At 40.7% G+C, this 22,467-nt stretch overlaps 1 protein-coding gene and 1 long non-coding RNA gene across 5 annotated transcripts in view; both read left to right on the plus strand.

Moving 5' to 3' along the window:
- The first annotated feature begins 6,299 nt into the window (after positions 1–6,299).
- Positions 6,300–15,655, plus strand: LOC308078699. The gene is made up of 7 exons (XR_013932563.1): positions 6,300–6,411; positions 7,338–7,441; positions 12,234–12,316; positions 13,110–13,155; positions 13,384–13,626; positions 13,961–14,005; positions 15,593–15,655. It is a non-coding gene; the product is annotated as an uncharacterized lncRNA (long non-coding RNA).
- Positions 15,656–15,993: 338 nt separating this feature from the next.
- The window catches only part of LOC308078689 (NACHT, LRR and PYD domains-containing protein 3-like), an 8,924-nt gene continuing 2,450 nt past the window's right edge, over positions 15,994–22,467 (plus strand). The window contains exons 1-3 of one of the 4 annotated variants that reach the window (XM_080419973.1): positions 15,994–17,782; positions 20,683–20,856; positions 21,951–22,124. In XM_080419973.1, the coding sequence (XP_080276099.1) occupies positions 16,065–17,782; positions 20,683–20,856; positions 21,951–22,124 (2,066 nt within the window). In that variant the 5' untranslated portion in view covers positions 15,994–16,064. Of the gene's footprint in view, positions 17,783–20,682; positions 20,857–21,950; positions 22,237–22,467 lie in introns of those variants that run through there. The other 3 variants (XM_080419972.1, XM_080419975.1, XM_080419974.1) reach the window with 3 other exon arrangements.

The following is a 22,467-nucleotide window of genomic DNA, read 5'->3' on the forward strand; positions in this document are numbered from 1 at the left end:
TATACAAGACCAGGAGACCTGGTTCTGCCAGACCCAGACTTCACATGATGTGTCAGCCTGTGTCTATGCCCATGTATGGACGAAAGGGGGACAGACTTTTATGGCTGGGGCCTAAGGACAAAATGTGACCAAAACCAGTTTTTTGCCCATGTATGGAGAAAACGGGTACAAAACATGCCCATGTATGGACGAAAGGGGGACATGCAGACCTTTATGGCTGGGGCCTAAGGACAAAGTGACCATGCCCATGTATGGAGAAAACAGGTACAAAGCCTTATGTAAGCCAGACCCCCTGGGTCCGGCAATAATCGGAGAATTGACTTCCGCCGCTGACGCCACACCCACTCCATTCATTTGGACCTCTCGCCGCTGACGCCATACCCACAGCATTGATTTGGACTAAACACAACAACTACATATGACATCTCACCACAACACCAGCCACAACGTGCACGCTGAATTTACGGGTGGCGTAGGGTACTTCTCATTGCTCACTACACATTTGCCTCCACGGAACATAATTAATTCTACTCACCACATTACGACCACACCGGACGGGGAAACACTTTCGCACCGAATGCCGACGGCCACAGCCGAAACAACATGAAGCGGCGGCCATTGAAATCAGCGTCCTTCGCTTCAACCCCCCAAACACATTCTTCCACTTCATTGCACCGTGTCTTCTGCTTCCACGCTCCATTCAGGTCAGTACAATGCTAATAAATTAACGCTCTACCTCACAACCACACGCTACTCCGTTTAGTGTTTCATTAGCGCGAGCGTGGACAAAAACAACGCTTACAATAACAGCACATGGCAACACTGGCCTATGACAGAGAGACACGGGTGACGGGGAGCGAAAGAGAGAGACAGAGAGAGAGAGACAGACAGACAGACAGTAACCATGCACGGGCCGAATATGTGGGCCCTGGCCCGGCCCGGCCCTGTGGTATTTCAGTAGGTGGCGCAATTTCCCAGCCCGACACCTCTTCATTTATTTATTATTATTAATTAATTACTTTCAAGCGTGCGCACCACAGCCAGCGCACCAGCCGGCTGCACTGTCGCGCTCTGATAAACAAACCCACAACCACAAGAAGTCAAGACAGCAGCGTCATGATCCTCACCCAGCCAGCAACAACAACAAAAACATATTATGGCCTACCTTTCTTTGAGGTAAACTGTGAAGAATAATTTTGCAAAAATAGTTCCAATCCAGTGCGTAACAAACACACAAACAAAAACATCTAATTTTGAGTCACGAGCGCCGTGAAGAAAAAGTATAGGCTTTTAATGTGTGTGCGTCTGTGCGACGTGTGTGTGTGTGTGTTGTTGTCACGTGACTAGACAACCAACAGCCTGGACAACCATGAACTACACCGGGGTTTCGCGAGAGGCTGATTATGTTACCAGAGTGAACTTTTCTGCGCAAATTGTTCGGTGAGCCCGGCCCTAAGACAGACACAGACTTTGGTTCGTGAGTGTGTGTGTGTGTGTGTGTGTGTGTGTGTGTGCGTGTGTGTGTGTGTGGGGGGGGGGGGGTGTTCGCGACGCGACCAAACGTGTGCGGTGTGGGGGGGGGGAGGGGAGACGACGTAGGCCTAATAATAACAATAACGCTAAACGCGCGCACACATTCAGTGTTGCCAGATTGTGCGCGAGAAACAAGCCACCATGTTTATGCAAAAACAACAGAGAGAGAGGGAGAAAGACGGTGGATCTATATAAATAATATACATATGAATATGGATATTATATGGCTATTTATATATATTCCATATATGTTATTATATATAAATAAATATTACAATTATTATTGCAATAAACTGTTAGATATCATAATATTACACATTACAATAATATGTATTATTAAGTATATTATATATTATACTATAATGAATATTGTATTAATGATGTTATATATTATATTATTATATATTATTACATATAATAATATATTATTATATCATGTCATATGCTGTATTATAGTACACAATAACACATACTTACAGTCACATATAAATGATATCTACAATACAAACATACATACTATTATGACATATCAATACATACATATTTATATATATTTTTCCGTATCTATAATATACACCTGAGCTATAAATGAGCCAGTATTCACAATGCCTCTTTGAAAGGAACGGAACCCCACAATCCGCCTCCCTTAAAAGAGCCATAAATCCCATCTCTACTGCCCACTCTGTGCTGCAGCGACACGGACACAGAGACAGGGACACGGAGGGACCAACAAACGCAAAGCCCCGCGCCGCAGCTGGGGTCGAGGGGGGCGTAGCCCCCCGAGACTCTAGTATTTAATAAAGCAATGATTTGTACCGGCAGCTGACCTGATCATTTAGTTGTTTCCATTGTGTCAGATACTTCACATTATCTGCTATTTATCTAAAGTCAACCTAAACATGGTATACATTTATTGTCATTGATTTAGTTGATTTATAGTGTGTGTGTGTGTGTGTGTGTGTGTGTGTGTGTGTGTGTGTGTGTGTGTGTGTGTGTGTGTGTGTGTGTGTGTGTGCGTGTGCGCGTGTGACTAAGGTCAGTGTATAATCTACATGGCTTTACTTTCACTGACCTGTCTATGTAAGTACATTAAATAAATCCAAATATTTCCTGGAACTATTAACTATGTTAACAAGATAAGACACTGTCACTGTGATCATGCAGATGGTCATGGTAGCTGGCAGTTCTCACATCCTGTCATGTGGTTAACACTTCCTGTTGCAGCCGTGCTCTGCATATCCTTTTAATGGAGACTTCTGCCTTGGTCTGTGTTCAGTGTTACATTTCTTTGTTGTGTTTTTTCCTCCTGTCCGTCCGTGCGTGCGTGCGCGCGTGAGTCAGTAGGATACAACAGCAGTGACAACACAGAAATGTGTGTGGGGAGGAATTAATTGGCATAACGACTAAATTGGAAAGAAAAAGGGGTAAAAAATATAATTGGCTACTCTAAAGAGAAAAAAAAGAGAGAAAAAAAGATGTATCCGTCCAATTTCTCACATACCATGCCAAATGACTGCCTTCCGACATTTGCGGGCCCTGGGTAGGCAACCCGTTCTGGGGGAGACCTGCCCTCAGATGAGTGCACTTTTCAAGTCTTGTGTTTTGATATCATCTCCTGGAGATGATGACAGAGACCAGAACCAGTAGAACTCCATGGTTCATGATGCAATCCTCTTTAAGATAATCTGTAACACAATAACTGTCAATAACAGAAATCTATTGTTGTTTAATTGAATCCTTCAGAAGTGTCATACTCTATGAATCAATATGTTAATGCAAAAGCTGCCTCCCCTCTCTTTCTCTCTTTATTTGTATTATATGCAAGCTGAAGCACTGGCAAAGTTAAGTCAACAATGGGAGCTTTCATGCCTCAGAAGTAAGTAGTAACACAGCGTGTTGAAAACACTTGGTCAAAATGTCTGCATTAATGGACCCTTCGCTAAACCCCACCCCAAAAGCGATTGTCCAATGCCAGCTTAGCAACCGTTGTTAGCCTGGCACAGGTCTGGCAAGCTTTCGTCACCTGCCATAGCTGCCTGTCAATGTTATTTCGCCCGCACACACACACACACACACAATAATTTGCAACATAATAGCAAGAACAGGAATCATACCAGATAACGCAATGGTGATGAACCAGCAACAGATTCCACGTACCCAAAACCGTTGGATGGTTATTTTCCCAAGCTGAAATCTGCGTTTAAACTGCAAGGCTGCATGGCTGAGTTGTTGAACACATACACAGTTTAACGTCGGGAAAGTTACACGACTCACTCGCCCAGGTGGTGTCACTAATCACCGTAATCGTAAAACAAAATTCAGAATCACAGCGCTGCCTGTTTCGGATTCCGCACGTTAAAGTATATTCATTAATTTGTTCGTCTATTTATTAACTGTTACTGTAGTCTTACCCTGCGGTACATGAAAACTCCTGTTACAATCATGGATCAACTTCAACCTGGTGTTTGCACTTTCTCCATTTACGGTCCGTACATCTATATAAACGTTCAGATTTCAAATATAAATTGCTTACCCTATGGCCACGGATGTTAAAATGATGCACGGGACTCTCAAAAGTACCCGTATATTCTGTATTGTTCAATAAAAAGCATTTTAATCCGATCGGTGGCCATTTTCTCATAGAGTTATAATGTATCAGAGTGCAATACACCTACCAACCGATAGGGTCGCTTAGTTGAAAGCATATGAAGAAAATGGCCACCGATCAGATTAAAATGCTTTTTATTGAACAATACGGATGATACGGGTACTTTTGAGAGCCCGTACATAAATGTAACATCCATGGCCATGGGATAAGCACTTTATGTTTGAAATATGAACGTTTCTGTAGATGTACGGGCTATAAATGGAGAAAGTGCAAACACCAGGTTGAAATTCATCCATGACGGTCGAGACAGACGACCGTCGTGTATCCATGGCTATTACGCCCTCTAACATTTCCCGTGTTTTTAGTTTATTGAAATAATGTCATGCACATTTGTCCAGTGCATAGCCTACTGCAGGCCTTGTTGACTAGATTTAGAAGAGATTTTGAAGCTATTGCTGCTGAAATGATCGATTATTTTAAAGGGGAAAAGCCGTCATTTAACATGCAAGTCAATGGGTGAGAAGCAGAGATTGCCAGGCGCTGCCAGGCCTGGGTGTGACTAACTTCGCACCACCAGTCACAGAGTGGAGTGGGTGGGGCTTAGCGAAGGGTCCATTGTCTCCGCCAGGCCGAAAGGCATGGCGAGAGTATGTTTTGCCCCCTGTCCGTCCGTCCGTGTGTCCGTGTGTCCGTGTGTGTGTGTCCGTCCGTCCGTCATTCTGTCATTTTGTGTACAGCTAATCTCCGGCACCGTTGGCTTGATCGCAGAGAAACTGTGCACACACACTCCCTGGATGCCAGAGCAGAACCTCTGCCCCAAATTTTTCACCTGGGCCTGTTATAGCGCCACCAGGAGGCCGCTTTTTGCAAAACACATTTTTTGACAGTACTCCTACAGATTTTATCCAAACATCACGCAATTCAGTACACAGTATCTCTATAGTCATTAAAAGAAACGGCTCATTTCAGATTCTTCATATTCCATCCTGATTGGCAAAAATTGGCTTTCAGAGTTTGCAGGAGTACTTCGTTTCAAACAAAATGCCTCAAATCATGAACACAGCATGCAATTTCTGTGAAATTTGGCACACACATTCCCATTAGGCAGAGGAAGAAATGCCATTTGAAAATGTTCAAATCAGCCTCATGGTGGCGCTGTAACAGGCCGATTCGTGTTTTTACCTATAACTGCACCAATCGGTGTAAAACTTTGTATGCACACTCTCTAGAGGCCAAGGAAAAACCTTTGCCCTGCATTTTTCAGATTTGCTTTTTATAGCGCCACCAGGAGGCAGACTTATGTAAAACACATTTTTTGATATTAAGCCTTCAAATTTTATCCAAATTTCACGCAAATCGGTACACATGATCTCTATAGTCACGTGATCAAGACGGATCTGTTTGATTTTTCATATTCCATCCTGATTGGCTAACATTGACATGTCATGTTTGCAGAAGTGGCCCGTTTTGAACAAAATGCCGCAAATCATGAACGCAGCGTCCGATTGCGGTGAAACTTTGAATGCACATTTGCACTACGTTGAGGAACAAATGCCACCCTTTTAACATTGGCCTGTTATAGCGCCACCAGCAGGTCAAATTTAGCAAAACACATTTTTAGAACAAAATGCTTCAAATCATGCATGCAGTGATTGCCATGCACGGCCTAGGAATAAATGGCACCCTTTTCACATTGGCCTATTATAGCGCCACCAGGAGGCCAAAATAACCTACCTGACCTGGCGGAGACCTGTGCTCCGAGGAGCACTTTTTCTAGTTCCACATTCATTTCACCACCATCCTCAGAGTGACAGCAGTGGACTCAACCATATGAGGACCGAATCAGAAGAGGTAATTGGTCACTAAATTGAGGAGAAAATGGAAAATAAAAAAATGAATAAATATCAACAACTAAAAGGCAACACACACACACACACACACACACACACACACACACACACACACACACACACACACACACACACACACACACACACACACACACACACACACACACACACACACACACTACTACTACGCAACGTTTTAGTTCCTGTTTGATCGTCGTTCGTAAGAACAGTTGTAATTTTCCACTTCAGTGCTCTTTGTTCTAGAGTACAGATTGAACCTTTGAGCTAAAGTATTCTTATTTTTGTTTGATCAAAGGTTGAGGGAAAATAATATACAAGCTCCAGACATCAGCCTGGACAGTTTGTAGAAGATGGACCCTGAGAGTATCTTTGATATATAAGAGACAACCCACAGATCAGGTAATACATCATTCTTTCTAAATGCTTCTATCTTTATACATGTTTTGTACAGTCAGACACTGTGATAATGTAATATACATGTAATGTACCTCTAGGCAATAAGACATGAGAGGAAGTGCTAAGGTGGTTATTGACATGGCTGTGCTGTGGCATAATAGACACGACACGAAGCAACCCAGTTGCACGAAGAGAGTGTCGTTGCCCTGCACAGTAAAACACAATATTACAGAACACATATTAAAACGTATGTATGTGGGACACTAAAAAGTAACAAACACACACACACACACACACACACACACACACACACACACACACACACACACACACACACACACACACACACAACAAACATGCTTAATAAAACCTTGGACATACAATACATGGGGTGTGACTGAGACATAAACTATTCCCTGTTGATTCACTCTTATAAAACTGAATAAATACTACACATAGAAACACAAAACTTTTTTTGTTCAAGTTTATCATGTGGGCAGCAATTGACAGTGTTGTCCTCAATCTAGAAGTCTACCGTTTTCAAACATGTTTGATATTTATCTGGATCTGGATCGCTACGGTATGGAACAGCACAGTGTGGGACCGAGAGAAAGATGGCCGCTGTTCAGATAAAAGGGAAGGGGGCCGCTGTGCCGACAGCCCGCTTATCTGATGCACGTGCACGTGCGTGCGCACACACACACACACACACACACACACACACACACACACACACACACACACACACACACACACACACACACACACACACACACACACACACACACACACTACTACTACGCAACGTTTTAGTTCCTGTTTGATCGTCGTTCGTAAGAACAGTTGTAATTTTCCACTTCAGTGTTCTTTGTTCTAGAGTACAGATTGAACCTTTGAGCTAAAGTATTCTTATTTTTGTTTGATCAAAGGTTGAGGGAAAATAATATACAAGCTCCAGACATCAGCCTGGACAGTTTGTAGAAGATGGACCCGGAGAGTATCTTTGATATATAAGAGACAACCCACAGATCAGGTAACCATCAGGTTGGTTGTTTATGTAGGATGGACACTGTATCCAATATATGGACACTGTAGCGATATGTTCTTTTTAGCAAGTGACACCCCTGCATGATGGACGAGTAGCTAAACAATGCTTTATGAAACTATGGACAGACGCAGGAACAGTGCAGACACTGCATGGTGTCATTTGGGGTGCCTGTGTTCTTCCATCACTTTCCAAAATGTTCTCTCCATGTGACCATGTTATTGACAGTGTCAGTGTGTGCTTGTACAGTAGATAATTAATTATATCCACATCGGTTTCTAAAGTCGGAGGCTTTTACAATGTAAAATGCACAGATAGTAGCAACATTGCAATGAATTGTGAATGCTGTCATTTTGAGACATGTTGTACAACTTTTGTGCTGCGATATGAGTAGCCTACCAACCCGATCTCCAGAGATTACCGTAACATTGCACGGAACGAGTATAGAGCGTCGCAGTTCCCGCCCACTTCCTGTTTTTTTTGGTGCCGGAAGAAAAAACTCAATGCATTTTTCCATTGACATTTCCAAAAATATTTATATCTATTAATTTAAGCCTCGAATCAAGCCATCATGACATGACATGAATCATGACCATAAACGTTTGATTCTGTGATTATTTTTTTTGTTGAAAACGGCAAAACAAAGGGTATTTATTAAATATAGTATATCATATAATTAAATATAAAATAAAAAAAAATCACAGAAAAAAACGTTTTATGGTCATGATTCATGTCATTTCGTGATGGCTTGATTCGAGGCTTAAATTAATAGATATAAATATTTTTGGAAATGTCAATGGAAAAATGCATTGAGTTTTTTCTTCCGGCACCAAAAAAAACAGGAAGTGGGCGGGAACTGCGACGCTCTATCGGAGGATGGCGGCTTGGCTCGCTGTTATAGTCATTGTAGCTGCTGCTGCGATATTATGGTCAATGCTGATCATTATCATCATGCTCTACCTTTCATGTTGGTCGCACAATGTGCACCCTTCATAGTTCTTAAATCCATTGATTTTGCTAAATGTTGTAAGGGAAGACTCTCTGAGTCTGTGTGTGTATTTATTGAGAGGCGCAGCGCAGGAAGGCAGCTGGCTGTCGGAAAAAAACACTGAATTGATCCACCACAATCGCCAGTCAGTGTATGCTCATAAAAAACTTTAAATATTTTAATGGTTGAACATTTTTGTATTGTAATTTGGTGTTTACTTTATTTAATATAAAATATTATAGGCTACTAATAATTATAATATCGCGGAGCAAGGCAGCCGGCCAACGTGGCTGGTGATATTTTAATTTATAATATTATTTAAGTTATTATATAAGTATATTATTGGGTGTAGGACAATATTGTTGTAAATCATATACGCTGAGAAAAAAATCAATGGTGGTCATTGGAGTAATTTTTCATTTTCCCGGCTGGTATAGATAGACCTATCGTTGTTTTGTTGTGTATAAAAACCTTAAATGCCCAATAATTTTTCATTATCAGCTCTGTGACTGAATTTCTAGATGAGTGATAGACTTCTTTGCACTTTTCTTTGGTCATAATTGTAAAAGCTTATATGAGTCGCTGTGTTTCTCCTGACAGGGTGGAGTGTGTGTGTGTGTGTGTGTGTGTGTGTGTGTGTGTGTGTGTGTGTGTGTGTGTGTGTGTGTGTGTGTGTGTGTGTGTGTGTGTGTGTGTGTGTGTGTGTCAATCATAAGTGAAGCTCTTTTTGTGCTATAGCACCTATTTTAAAGGTGCCATATAGCACCGTTGTCAAATAGTGCTATAGAACTATTACAGGTGCCTGAACTAAGCTGACAAACCAGTGGACAACCTCTAATGAACCATACAGAGGATCAGTGTTGGCCCATCAGTAGATATGTCTATACAGAGAACATCTAAATCACAATACACACAAGATCTCCCAGTAGGCCAAGGAAGAATGTAAAGGAATGTAAAGGTTGGCCGATGGTCAAGGCTGCAAAAGATAAACTTAGAGAGTCCAATAATTGCCTTTTGGGGGTTTTATTCACCTCCTGAAACACCAGCAGTCCAGTGCAGTTTATAATACAGTGCAAGGCCTCAGCAAAGACAAGAAACGAAAAATAAGACTGGGCCAAAATTCCTGTTTTACTAAATACAAACACACTTGAAGGCAACACTAAGGAACAACACCTAAACTGACGAGAAGCTGTAGTAGGCTATATATACCCTTTCTGTAAAGGGACCTGGCAGCTCTCACTCAGGCTGTTACCTGTGGGAAAAGCTTCTTTTCACTTTTCTTTGCAGCTTTTATTAAATATCAGTGTTTGCCCTGACAGGGTGGAGTCTATGTGTCACTGCTCTCATAAATATGTATTAGCTCAGTCGTGGTGCCATGTGACTGTACCTGTATATATTAGTTTATGTATGAGGTCGGTCGTCGGTGTCTAGAGCCAATCAAATAGGGTTCATTCACTGTGATAGAATGCAAGGTCAGCCTCTACACACTACACAAAAATGGTGCTAAATAATCACAATTATTTGAGATAATCACAATTATTTTTGTCATAATGTAATGTCACATATAAAAAATATGTTCATACAAAAAAATATGTTCATACATTTTCAAATATTTAATAAAAATAGTGGAAATAGCCGCACTGCAATCCGTTGTAAGCTTGTAGATCGGCTAGTATGAACTTATTAAATATGTCAGTCATTTTGTTGTCTATTTAAGTTATTTGTCATATCTGCTCTGTGAAATTTGTGTTTACGAAGCCTAAATGTTTGTTCACAAATATGTGTGTGACAATGTAACGTCAAGTAACATTTCATGAAGGTGACAGTCCTACACATCTCTTGTCAAAGGGGTTGTGGAGCCACACAGTGAGATGGGTTTCAGTGCCAGCAGGCCTGAACTTGAACTTTGTCCTGGAGTGAGCTGGGGAGAGCTCTGCTAGACTCTGCAGTGTGCTACTGTACAGCAAACACCACAGTATAACACAATAGCACTGATCCTATACAAAGCCCACATGAGTTTATCATAAAGTGTGATTTTTATCATGTATTAAGTAGGGATGATGTTTTCACTGACTCCTGTTGTCACTGACTTTCACTTTCACAGTATTTATAATCATACAATGGCATCAATGGCCCAAGGATTATGAAACATCTCTCAACAGCTAGAAAAACAAAAATCTGTTTGTGGCTTGATATTTTTGCCGGAACTATAGACCCCTTTAACAGATGACGTCACACTGATAAGAACCAGTATGCGTGCAACCAGTATGCGCGCAATGAAACCCATTCTGTCAGGTCTCGCTAGGACGCGCCTCACTAGCCAACACACAAGAGGGGGTTGGGGTGTGCTGAAACCAGCGCACCCCGAAACAACAGGTTGAAAATTGATTGCATGAAACAATCACCTGTGCATCCAGTCTCAATGTTGGTAAACAAATAATTGGTCTATACCCCAACCTTCACCTCCTTATATTGTTTTCCTCATTCATCCTGAACACATGCATTCAATGTCTTTATGGCTGGTGTAGAAATTACAAGCACATGATATTATGCATAGAAAATTATATATTTAAATCAAATGGTGTGTGTACCACCGAAAAACGTGTTAATGTTGATGACACAAAATGAATGTGTTAAATGTGTCAAAAAAGCTTCAACCTCTACAGTTAGTTTTCTTTGAAACACAAATTAAACTGTTTTGAAATTACAAGCACATAAAGCACTTGATATAATATATAGAACAATGAAGTACAATTGTGTATGTACCACAGATGTGTTCATCTTAACTTCAATATCAATATTATCAATATTATCAATATATCATTATTTTTGTTCTAATTTTTATTAGACATTACTATAACTCACAACTAAATTAATTATCCTAATAATGCGTCAGCCTGGGCCAACAACAAAAATGTTTAGAATGTTGTTGGAATTGAATTTGTCTCTGCCTGTGCTCCTCATGAGTGTGTGGTTTGGTTGGTTGAGGGGGGAGGGGTCTATTTACTGCTCATTGATCCAATCGCAAGTGTTTTTTTTTACAAGGAATAGGGTTGTGGTCAGGTTGAAGGTTTCTACGCGCACGCACGCACACACGCACCACCAACATGCACAACCCTCATCATTTTAATCAACTGTCCTTTCTGTGTAAAAACTGATGAATGAATGAATGAATGAATGAATGAACAAGCAAGCAAGCATTTGTTGGTTTCATATTTCCGGTTGTCTTTTAACGGTGTTGAATGGGACATGGAATGAGGTGCACGGGAACGCACTTTTCATCTACTAGTCGCCATATCTACTGTTCTGGCTGCTACGTGGCCCTCACATCTAGAGTTCTGGTTGCTACTTGGCCCTCACATCAAGAGTTCCGGCTGATACGTGGCCCTCACATGTTTTTCAAATAGTAAAAAATGAGGTTTGTGCACCCCGCGCGTAAAGTAAACACTAAACAGGAAACGGGACGGACGGCAGACACTGATTCGTGATGATGATAATAAAAAATTTAAAAAAATGTTGTTTAAGAATAAATAGGCCTATTTTTCTTTTATTCCTCAACCCAGTCCCATTTTTTTAAATGAATAACGTGACAGAGGTTTTTCTTTATTTTATTTTTTCCATTATTCGTTCATTCTCAACATCCTTAACTTAGGGGGGAGGGGGGAGGGGGGAGGGCTAGTCCCTGCCGGTATAGGTGGTACAGAGGCTAGCCTGTGCAGGCGCTAGCCTTTCTCACCGTTGTTTATCTTTTCTCTCCCTGACAAAATGGTTTTATTTTTATTTCCATTTCAGACTTGACATGACAGAAAAGACAAGATGCTGATCTGGTGAAGCAGGGTTGTTGGTGGTTGGTGGTTTGATTGAGCAACACAATGGTAAGTTTGAACGATTTTTCCTGTGTCATATAATGCTGGACCAACCTGACTTGATGAACATTATTGTCGACATGTATTTCCGTTCAGTTTTGTAGGTGAATGATAGAGACATATTTGAATATACTGTAGCCAACCACAAGACATAAACAAGTGATAAATGACAGTGAGCCGACCATTGTTGAGAAATAAACCAAACAGGGTGATAGACCCTGATGCAAATCATCCTGTTTCACCTGTTTTATCACCCTTGGGGGGGTTTATTTCGCAACAATGACCGGCTCACTATCAATTATACTACTTATTACATGGCTGCTTAATAAAGCAATTCATTATTTGACCTAAACGACCCCGATTTTATACTGACATTATGGAAGTAGTCTATTAGATTATGCCAGGCGTATCCAGTGCCACACGGTCGGCTCACAAAACTCCGGTAGTAAGTGTTAATCAAACATGAATCAACGTTCTGGTACTGCATTGTCTATTTCTCTCCTCAAACATTTTCATAATCATTCTTCAGTGTAGTGTTTAGCTGTAAATTGCATTGTGTTTATTTACTTGGCGCCACCATGTTGGATATGGCAAAAACAAATCACCATGGGCTGATATGAACCAGGAGCTCAGGTTCTGTCCATAGCAGTGGTTTGTTATTTAAAAATAACAGACCACTGAATTCAGTGATTGACCAATCAAAATCAAGCATTTAACCAGTGTAATAACATTGTTTAATAGCGTTCAGTGATGATATGATATAATAAAATGACTGTAATGTACAACACTTTGTGTACAACAGGATGCTGGTGTCGACTTGCCTTCAGAAAAAATGGATGAAGCAAAAGGTGAGCTTTTTTGTCAGTAATATAGTTCAATGCTTGACTTGACCATTGAGTACCTTTGAGTGTATATCCTTAATATGTTATTGCAAAAATATAAATGCCCCCAGTTGTAACGCTTTATGTATGTGGGGATGTAGAGATGCAGAGCTTTATTTTTCATTGATGTAATTATCTCATTTTCTCTGATAAATGTGCCGCCAATTAACCACTCTATTTTTCTGTTGCAAACAGCACATTTTGTGATCGAGCGCAGGGCACATATGATTCAAAACGTTTCCACGGTGATGGCTATAGTAGACAGTCTAGGAACCATGGTCCATCCTGAGCTCTACAGTGAGATTCAAGCCAAGAAGACAAAACAGAAACAAATGAGGAAACTGTATACAAATGTGCTAGATAAAGCAGGAACACGCGTCAAAGCAGCATTTTACGATGCCCTTAAACAACACGAACCGCAGCTGTTGGATAGTTATGGTAAGATCAAATGTTTTCTCCACTTGGCTTTTCTTCTTCTTTTCCTACAGTAGTTGTCACTCCTATCTTTGCATTACTAGACACATCTATAATCCATCATATCAATATTTCTAAACAACATAGCCTACTGTACATTATAATGTAAATGTGGATATAACAAACATTTGATACAAAGTATTGTCATGAAAGAAAACTTATCCAAAATAGCTCATTCTGAAGTCATGTTTCAATATGGTCTGGTCTGGTATGTCATTCTCGCCAGACACGAATCACATGGAATGAATGTCATGTCAACTCACAGAGACAAATTCATAATCCTCCTCTTTTTACGCAGGACCTGTACTTCCACCAGAAGACTCAGCTAGCAATCAAGCCTCTGGTGAGTTATGAAAGAATCTGGGCCGAGATATTTTACTGATGAGAATGATCTTATATATTGATTGATTTGTTTAACTGCAAATACTCTAGATCAGTGGTTCTCAACCTTTTCAGGCTGCAACCCCCAAATTAATTATATTTGAACCGGGGACCCCCTCAAAATAATTATATATGAACTGGGGACCCCCAAAAATAATCATATTTGAACTGGTGATGCCCCAAAATAATTACATTTGAACTGGAGACCCCTAAAATAATTATATTTGAACTGGGACCCCCCACCCCGACAAGCTCTTGGAATTGTAGTAGTCGAGGCATTACATTTTGTTTGACTCAGTTCCACAGATAAATATTTTGAAAATTGCCGATTTACAAGCTCACAACGCCTCGCCACGCTTATCAGCTTATCAGCTATTAAAAAAAAATGGCTTTCTTATATTATTTGACAATTTGGCCAGTGTTTGATCAGTTTTTATAGTATAGTTTGTTGATTACTTTTGATGAAGTAATGGTCTTTTTTCATTTCATTTAATTTTTTAGGTATTAAAAAGGTCCTTAAATTGTTACTTTACTGTCATGTAGGGACCCCCCCCCCCCCACACACAATCATGTTGGGACCTCGCTGGTGGGACCGACCCGCAGGTTGAGAACCAATGCTCTATAAAGCAGTATAAGCATGTTTATTCAAATCTTTGACAAGATGGGAGGGAGTAAGAAAGTCTAATAGCATCTTTAGCACGATGGAGACTCTTTATTCACAGCTTTAACAAGATGGAAAGGAATAGATTTAAATTTAATAGATGGATTGGAAACACATTTTACCAGATGAAAAAATGTGTCACTTGCTTTCATACTCCTTGTAATGAATTGTATATAAAGTTGTAACTTTTTTAGTGATTACAATGTTAGTTAGCCCAATCTTTATGGTAGAGTATGTTAATACAACATAACATAACATGTACAATTAGGGTGGTTGTATTTGGTCTCCCAGCTTTTTGTTGAAACATTTAGATCATGTGTCTGGTTTGACACAACTGTTTAACAAATGCCTGAAGGTCAAAATTTCTCCCCTGAGCAAGCAGACAAGCTCTAATAGCTCAGTGGTAAATATTGCAGCACTACTGCCGGAGGCCCCGATTTAAACGTCATTAATTTATGGATAGAAATTAAAAGCAATAAAGTCATGTTAAAACTTTATTGTTGTCTCATCTTTAAATCAAATAATAGAAAAGGATCAATAGCAGTATTGATAAAGACTGCTATTACGATATTAAGATAAAGATCATTAAGCAGTATAAAAAAATGTATCAGCAACACAAATGCTGCTTCATCCAGATATTTATTTCAAACAAGTTTTGGCTAAATTACTCACTTAATCGTATTATATCGCTCTAAATATCGTCCGTGTATCGTATCGTTAAACATGCATCGTAATGTATATTGTGTGTGTGTGCGTGTGTGTGTGTGTGTGTGTGTGTGTGTGTGTGTGTGTGTGTGTGTGTGTGTGTGTGTGTGTGTGTGTGTGTGTGTGTGTGTGTGTGCGTGCGCGTGCGTGCGTGCGTGCGTGTGTGTGATCCTGTAATCCTAGATGTCAGTAATGTTCCAGATACTCCAGGGAGCAGTGCAACTTCCTCTCAGAAAACAGACGATGGTAAACATTCATCCATTTATTTCAACAGGATACATTCAGGATAGACCCATAGATTCACTCACTTTCTGCACACACACACACACACACACACACACACACACACACACACACACACACACACACACACACACACACACACACACACACACACACACACACACACACACACACACACACACACACACACACAACACACACAATTCAATATACCAGGCGTAAGTTGGAGATTTTACATTCAGATTCAAGTGTGTTTTGTTATTCATGACCTTAAAATAAACATTTCTATAATGTCTACCAATAACAAAAGGAACTGTTTCTTACAGATTTGCATTGGATTTCATTCTACCAAAAAAAGTTCAAAACAAATGTTGAGGTCCCCTTTGCGTGTGTACCTGAAGGGACGGTCCAAATGATGGACAAACAGGAATTTGTAGAAAACTACACATATGTCAGCATCATACAAGCTGAGAGCACACAGGTCAGCAGTGAGCATGAGGTCACACAGATGGGGATGAAGAAAGAAGGCCAGGAGATCAAACTCAGTGAAATTTTTAAATCACCTTCTGGACAAAACATTCACATAAGAACAGTGATGTCCATTGGTATCGCAGGAGTTGGCAAAACCTTTCTTGTGCACAAGTTTATCTCTGACTGGGCAACGACAGAAATGCAACATCCCCATCTCATATTTGTGCTCCACTTCCGCCGGCTAAATTTGCTGCATGGAAAAAGGTTTAGTTTGGCACAGCTAATTCACAAATGCATCGGCGCAGCCACATGCATTCCGGAAGAGGCTCTTAATTACATCTTCACAACACTGCAAGAGTCAGGAATCTCTAGTTACGACAAGAGTCCCTTCAAACTTTTGTTCATCCTCGATGGATTAGACGAAAGTCGGCTGACCTTAGACTTCAATACTGACCATGACTGCTCTGGTCCCACCTCACTGGAGGTCCTACTGGTAAACCTCCTGAAAGGGGAGCTGCTTCGCTGTGCTCACATCTGGATAACCACACGCCCTGCAGCGGCCAAACAGATCCCTTCTTGCTTTGTTGACATAGTGACAGAGGTGAAAGGGTTCAGTGATGACAAGAAGAAGGAGTACATCATGAAGAGATTCAGTGATGAGAACCAGGCCAAGAGAATCATCTCACACATCACTGCATCAAAGATCATACACATCATGTGTGAAGTCCCAGTCTTCTGTTCGATCACTGCCACAGTTCTGCAGCACATATTGAAGACAGACGAGACAGGAGAGCTGCCCAAGACCCCGACTGAGATGTACTGCCGCTTCCTGATAGTTCAGGTAACGAGGGATGGGGAGAAATATGAGACACAGGCTGATAGAACTGTTCTTCTGAAGCTGGCCAGACTAGCATTTGAACATCTGGAGACAGGGAACCTCATCTTTTACCAAACAGACATTGAAAAATGTGGTCTTGGTGTTAAAGAAGCCCCACAGTACTCAGCCTTGTGCACAGAGATCTTCAAAAAAGACAGTGAATTCTTCAAGGAAGAACCCGTCTACTGCTTTGTTCATCTGAGCATTCAGGAGTTTCTGGCTGCAGTTTACCTGTTCCACTGTTTCAGAGAGAGGAAGATGAATGTATTACATACATTCCTGGCTCACTGGAAGATATCCCTGAAATTAAGAAAGGTCCGGTCCCTGGATGACTTCCTGAAATATACCATGCGCAAAGCCCTAAAGAGTGAAAACGGCCACCTGGACCTCTTTGTGCGTTTCCTTCATGGCCTCTCACTGGAGTCCAATCAGCGTCTATTGAAATGCCTGCTGGGTCAGACAGAGAACAGTCCAGAAAGTGTCCAGAAAGTCATCCAGAACCTGAAGGAGATGAACACTGAAGCCTCTCCTGACAGATGTATCAACATCTTCCACTGTCTGATGGAGATGAATGACCAGTCTGTATATCAGCACATCCAAACATACCTGAAGTCAGAGAACAAGAGGGGGGAGAAACTCTCTGAGATCCAGTGTTCAGCTCTGGCCTACATGCTGCAGATGTCAGAGGAGGTTCTGGATGAGTTGAAGCTGAGCACATTCGACACATCCTTGGAGGGGCGTCGGAGACTGATCCCAGCTTTGAGGAACTGCATAAAGGCTAAGTTAGTAGTCATGTCAATATCAACACATTAGAACAGTCAAAATCATTCTAAAGCCCTTCAGTCATTTTATACATGTTGACTTGCTTTAATGTAGTTCTGTTATCTGTTTGGGTTATAGGTGATTGTTTTGACTTTGGACATATTAAAGATAAAACACTTCATATGGTCATTATAAATGCAACAAAATTACAGCAAGACCTTGGTTTATGTGCAGCCTATGTACATATTATTAGATTATTATGTTTTGCTACTGTATAAATTATTGTTTTCATAAATATTATTAATACTAGCATTAGTTGTTGTAGTATTAGTATTATGGCCCATTATAACAAACAGATGATGAGTTGGGACAGATTTGAACATCTGTCAATATTTTACATCAACCAAGCAACGTTACATGTTGACGACTAACCTGCCTGCTGCGCTCCGGGAAATCTAGAAGGTGCTCCGTCACCTCAAATACAAATATTTTTTTTATTTTAGGCAATTTACTATGAATTAAACTTTCCCATTTTCCCCTCAATGTCCCTTCCTGCAATGGAAAAGGACTTTAAATGGCCCTTGAGCCAGGTGATCTGACTCTTACGCTCACTACGTTAGTTGCCGAGGACTCCGCAAGTAAGGCAAAGAAAGGCCCCGCCTCCCCCTCATGTCAATGTAGTTGTCAATGTTTACAACTTGATGAGAGGACATATGGAAATATCCTTATGGACGTGTTCGCTCTCTCCTTTGCAGATGCATATCACTCTACTAGTAGTCGGTAGATAGATAGATAGATAGATAGATAGATAGATAGATAGATAGATAGATAGATAGATTTGCATCAAAATAGCAGATCTACACAAGCTTACAAGTCGTCACAATGTGACACTCTGTAGATCTTGCAGATCAGCTATTTTCAAAACATGTTGGGGAAAAAACTGCATTTTAATTTGGGAGTACTTGACATGAAAGGTTTGAGAACAACACTGGTCTAGAACAACTCTGACAGCTGGGTAGCCACAGTTACCTCTTTCCAAAGCTTGGAAAGAGATAAACTGCATCATATTTTAGAGGGAAATCTCAATGTTTCAATCTCAATGACTTGACTGACTATCATCCACTACATCAGTGATATTATTTACAGCATCACTGCACACATTTTACTATTGTTACGGTGTGAAGGGCATACCTTCAACCTTACATTCCCATATTTATGTGAACATCCCCTTAACTTAGACATGTAAACGATGAAAATGTAGTTTATTGGTCATTATGGTTTATTGTTCATTCTAATCTAGCATGTCAGCCTTTATGTATTAATGCTCTTTCAAATGATACAGCAACTCAGTGGTTGCATACAGAAGCGATACTGTTAGATTGCAGTATGTATGGGAGAAAGGCTTAGCTTAGTATAAAACGGGGGGTCCATGGCACAAATATTTTCAGATGGAGGTCCACGGCCATTGACATTTTCATGTGACAAAATATGGACGCCTGGGTTAATGTGGTTAAAAGAAGAACATCTTATTTTCCCAGGCCTGTGGTCAGTTAGGTGTGTGTGTGTGTGTGTGTGTGTGTGTGTGTGTGTGTGTATGTGTATGTGTATGTGTATGTGTGTGTGTGTGTGTGTGTGTGTGTGTGTGTGTGTGTGTGTGTGTGTGTGTGTGTGTGTGTGTGTGTGTGTGTGTGTGTGTGTGTGTGTGTGTGTGTTTCTGTGCATGCATGCCCTGGTGGAAATACTTAAAGGGATAGTTCACCCAAAAAAATACTTATTTTCTATCAATTACACACCCCATGAAGCATTGAATTTAAGGAGATTTTTTTGTTTTTGTCGCATTCCTAAGCCAATAATTTGATGACCGGTGGAAAGATGCTAATGTTTCCAATAGGAGACTCAAAGTTGACACTTTGAGTCTCCTACCGTAGCCGCCGCCGATCATCAAATTATTGGCTTAGGAATGCAACAAAAACAAAAAAATCTCCATGAATTCAAGTCTACATGGGGTGTGTAATCGATAGAAATAAAAGTCATTTTAGGGGTGAACTATCCCTTTAGTGAAAGTACTCATCACAAAGAATGTATACAAATATATATATATATATTTTTTTTTAATAAATGGCAGATCTACAAGCTCACAAAGCGCGCGCGTGTGTGTGTGTGTGTGTGTGTGTGTGTGTGTGTGTGTGTGTGTGTGTGTGTGTGTGTGTGTGTGTGTGTGTGTGTGTGTGTGTGTGTGTGTGTGTGTGTGTGTGTGTGTGCGCATGCATGCGTGCCTTTGTGTGTGCGTGCTGCATGAACTGAAGTGAAATGTTGTATGATTTGAATTGTGGATTAGTGGTTTATGAATACTTTATGTGTGTTTGTGGTTGGATGTGGTGGCTGCACTTTGTATATCTGTTTATTTATAATTATTTGTTATTTTATTGTGAAGCACACTGAGTGTATCTGGTATTAACCCATTAAGGCCTGAGGTTCCGATTCTACAAAATGTCTTCTAAATCCTAACAGTTTTTTGAAAAAACTTATGTTGCTATTTCAGTGGTTTTCAAACTTTTTCATGTCAAGGACCCCCAAAATGTATATGTATTTAGCCGCGGACCCCCATCTCAAAATATTTTGTTCCAGGGACCCCCCAGAAACAAAGATTTGAGTTACAAATGTTTGCTTTAAAGATATATTCAAAGATTTGCACAAATTTCCTCGATTTTTCAAAAATAGCAGATCTACAACCTTGTAGATCTGCTATTTTTGAATGGCCAAAGTGTAAAATAATGCTTTTTAGCTCAAATGTCAAATCTAAAAATGACACAGATGCGTCCCAGGTCTTAATGGGTTAAATGTGTTATAAAAAAAAAGGACTTGACCAAAGACAGTTAATAAGACAGATTAACATTTTCATGGGTTCATCTCCATTCAGGTTGGAGAACTGTGGACTCACAGAGAGATGCTGTGACGATCTGGTATCCGTTCTCAGCTCCAACTCCTCTAGTCTGACACACCTGAACCTGGACGGTAACGCACTGAACGATGCAGGCGCTAAGCGTCTCTGTGTTGGACTGAAGAGTCCACATTGTAAACTGGTGAATCTCGGGTCAGTAGTCCTGAAGTTTGTCACAGTCCTGTCTTTTTCTTCAAGCCTGTCTGTCTCTCTCCCTGGTGTCTTTTCTTTGGCTTGTAAATCTATGTTGTAGATTGGTCCAGTCAAATTGACTGACATCACGTGATGGATATGAGTCCAAAAGTACACAAACTAATTAACTAATACATCTTCACCTTCCAAATTGTTCCGACTTCATATATGTATTTATTTTATGTTTACCAAACAGAAAATGTAGTAGTTTTTCCTGTTCCATGACCACCACGGTACCACCATAACACATTATATAATGCAAGAGTTTTAAAAGTGGGGTCCGGGGACCCCTTGAGGTAGTTCCAGGGGGTCCGCATCAAAATGTGATAATAATAGCACCAACAACTGTTCAACCACTTTAACTCTATATCGGCTATTTGAAATCTACAAGCTCACAACACGTTGCAACTTTAACAACATAAATCGTGTATGGGGGTCCATGGCACAACATACTTTTAGATGGAGGTCTGCGGCCATTGAGCATTTTCATGTGACCAAAATATGGACTCCTGGGTTAATGTGGTTAAAAGAAGAACATCTTATTTTCCCAGGCCTGTGGTCAGTTTTGTGTGTGTGTGTGTGTGTGTGTGTGTGTGTGTGTGTGTGTGTGTGTGTGTGTGTGTGTGTGTGTGTGTGTGTGTGTGTGTGTGTGTGTGTGTGTGTGTGCGTGCGTGCGTGCGTGCGTGCGTGCGTGCGTGCGTGTGTGTGTGTGCCTGTGTGTGGTGTCACTGTGGGGTGTGTGTGCATGCGCGCATGCATGTGTGTGTGCATGCGTGCGTGCATGTGTTTGTGTGTGCGTGTTGTATGAAGTGAAGTGAAATGTCGTATGATTTGGATTGTGGATTAGTGGTTTATAAATGCTTATAAATGTGTTTTTGTGGTTGGATGGGGTGGTGGCTGCACTTTGTATATCTGTTTATGTATAATTACTTGTTATTTTAATGTGAAGCACACTGAGTTTATCTGGTATTAAATGTGTTATAAAAATAAAAAGGACTTGACCAAAGACAGTTAATAAAACAGATTAAAATGTTCATGTGTTCATCTCCATTCAGTTTGGGGACCTGTGGACTCACAGAGAGATGCTGTGACGATCTGGCCTCCGTTCTCAGCTCCAACTCCTCTAGTCTGACCATCCTGTACCTGTCTGATAACAAGCTGCACGATGCAGGCGCTAAGCGTCTCTGTGTTGGACTGAAGAGTCCACATTGTAAACTGCAGTATCTCTGGTCAGTAGTCCTGAAGTTTGTCACAGTCCTGTCTTTTTCTTCAAGCCTGTCTGTCTCTCTCCCTGGTGTCTTTTCTTTGGCTTGTAAATCTATGTAGTAGATTGGTCCAGTCAAATTGACTGACATCACGTGATGGATATGAGTCCAAAAATACACATACTAATTAAACTAATACATTTTCAACTTCCAAATTGTTCCGACTTCATTTATGTAATTATTTTATGTTTACAAAACAGAAAATGTAGTAGTTTTTCCTGTTCCATGACCACCACGGTACCACCATAACACATTATATAATGCACGAGTTTTCAAAGTGGGGTCCGGGGACCCCTTGAGGCGGTTC

The sequence above is a fragment of the Gymnoscopelus braueri genome (genome assembly GCF_963280865.1).
Source record: "Gymnoscopelus braueri genome assembly, chromosome: 22".
In the NCBI taxonomy this organism is placed as follows: Eukaryota; Metazoa; Chordata; class Actinopteri; order Myctophiformes; family Myctophidae; genus Gymnoscopelus; species Gymnoscopelus braueri.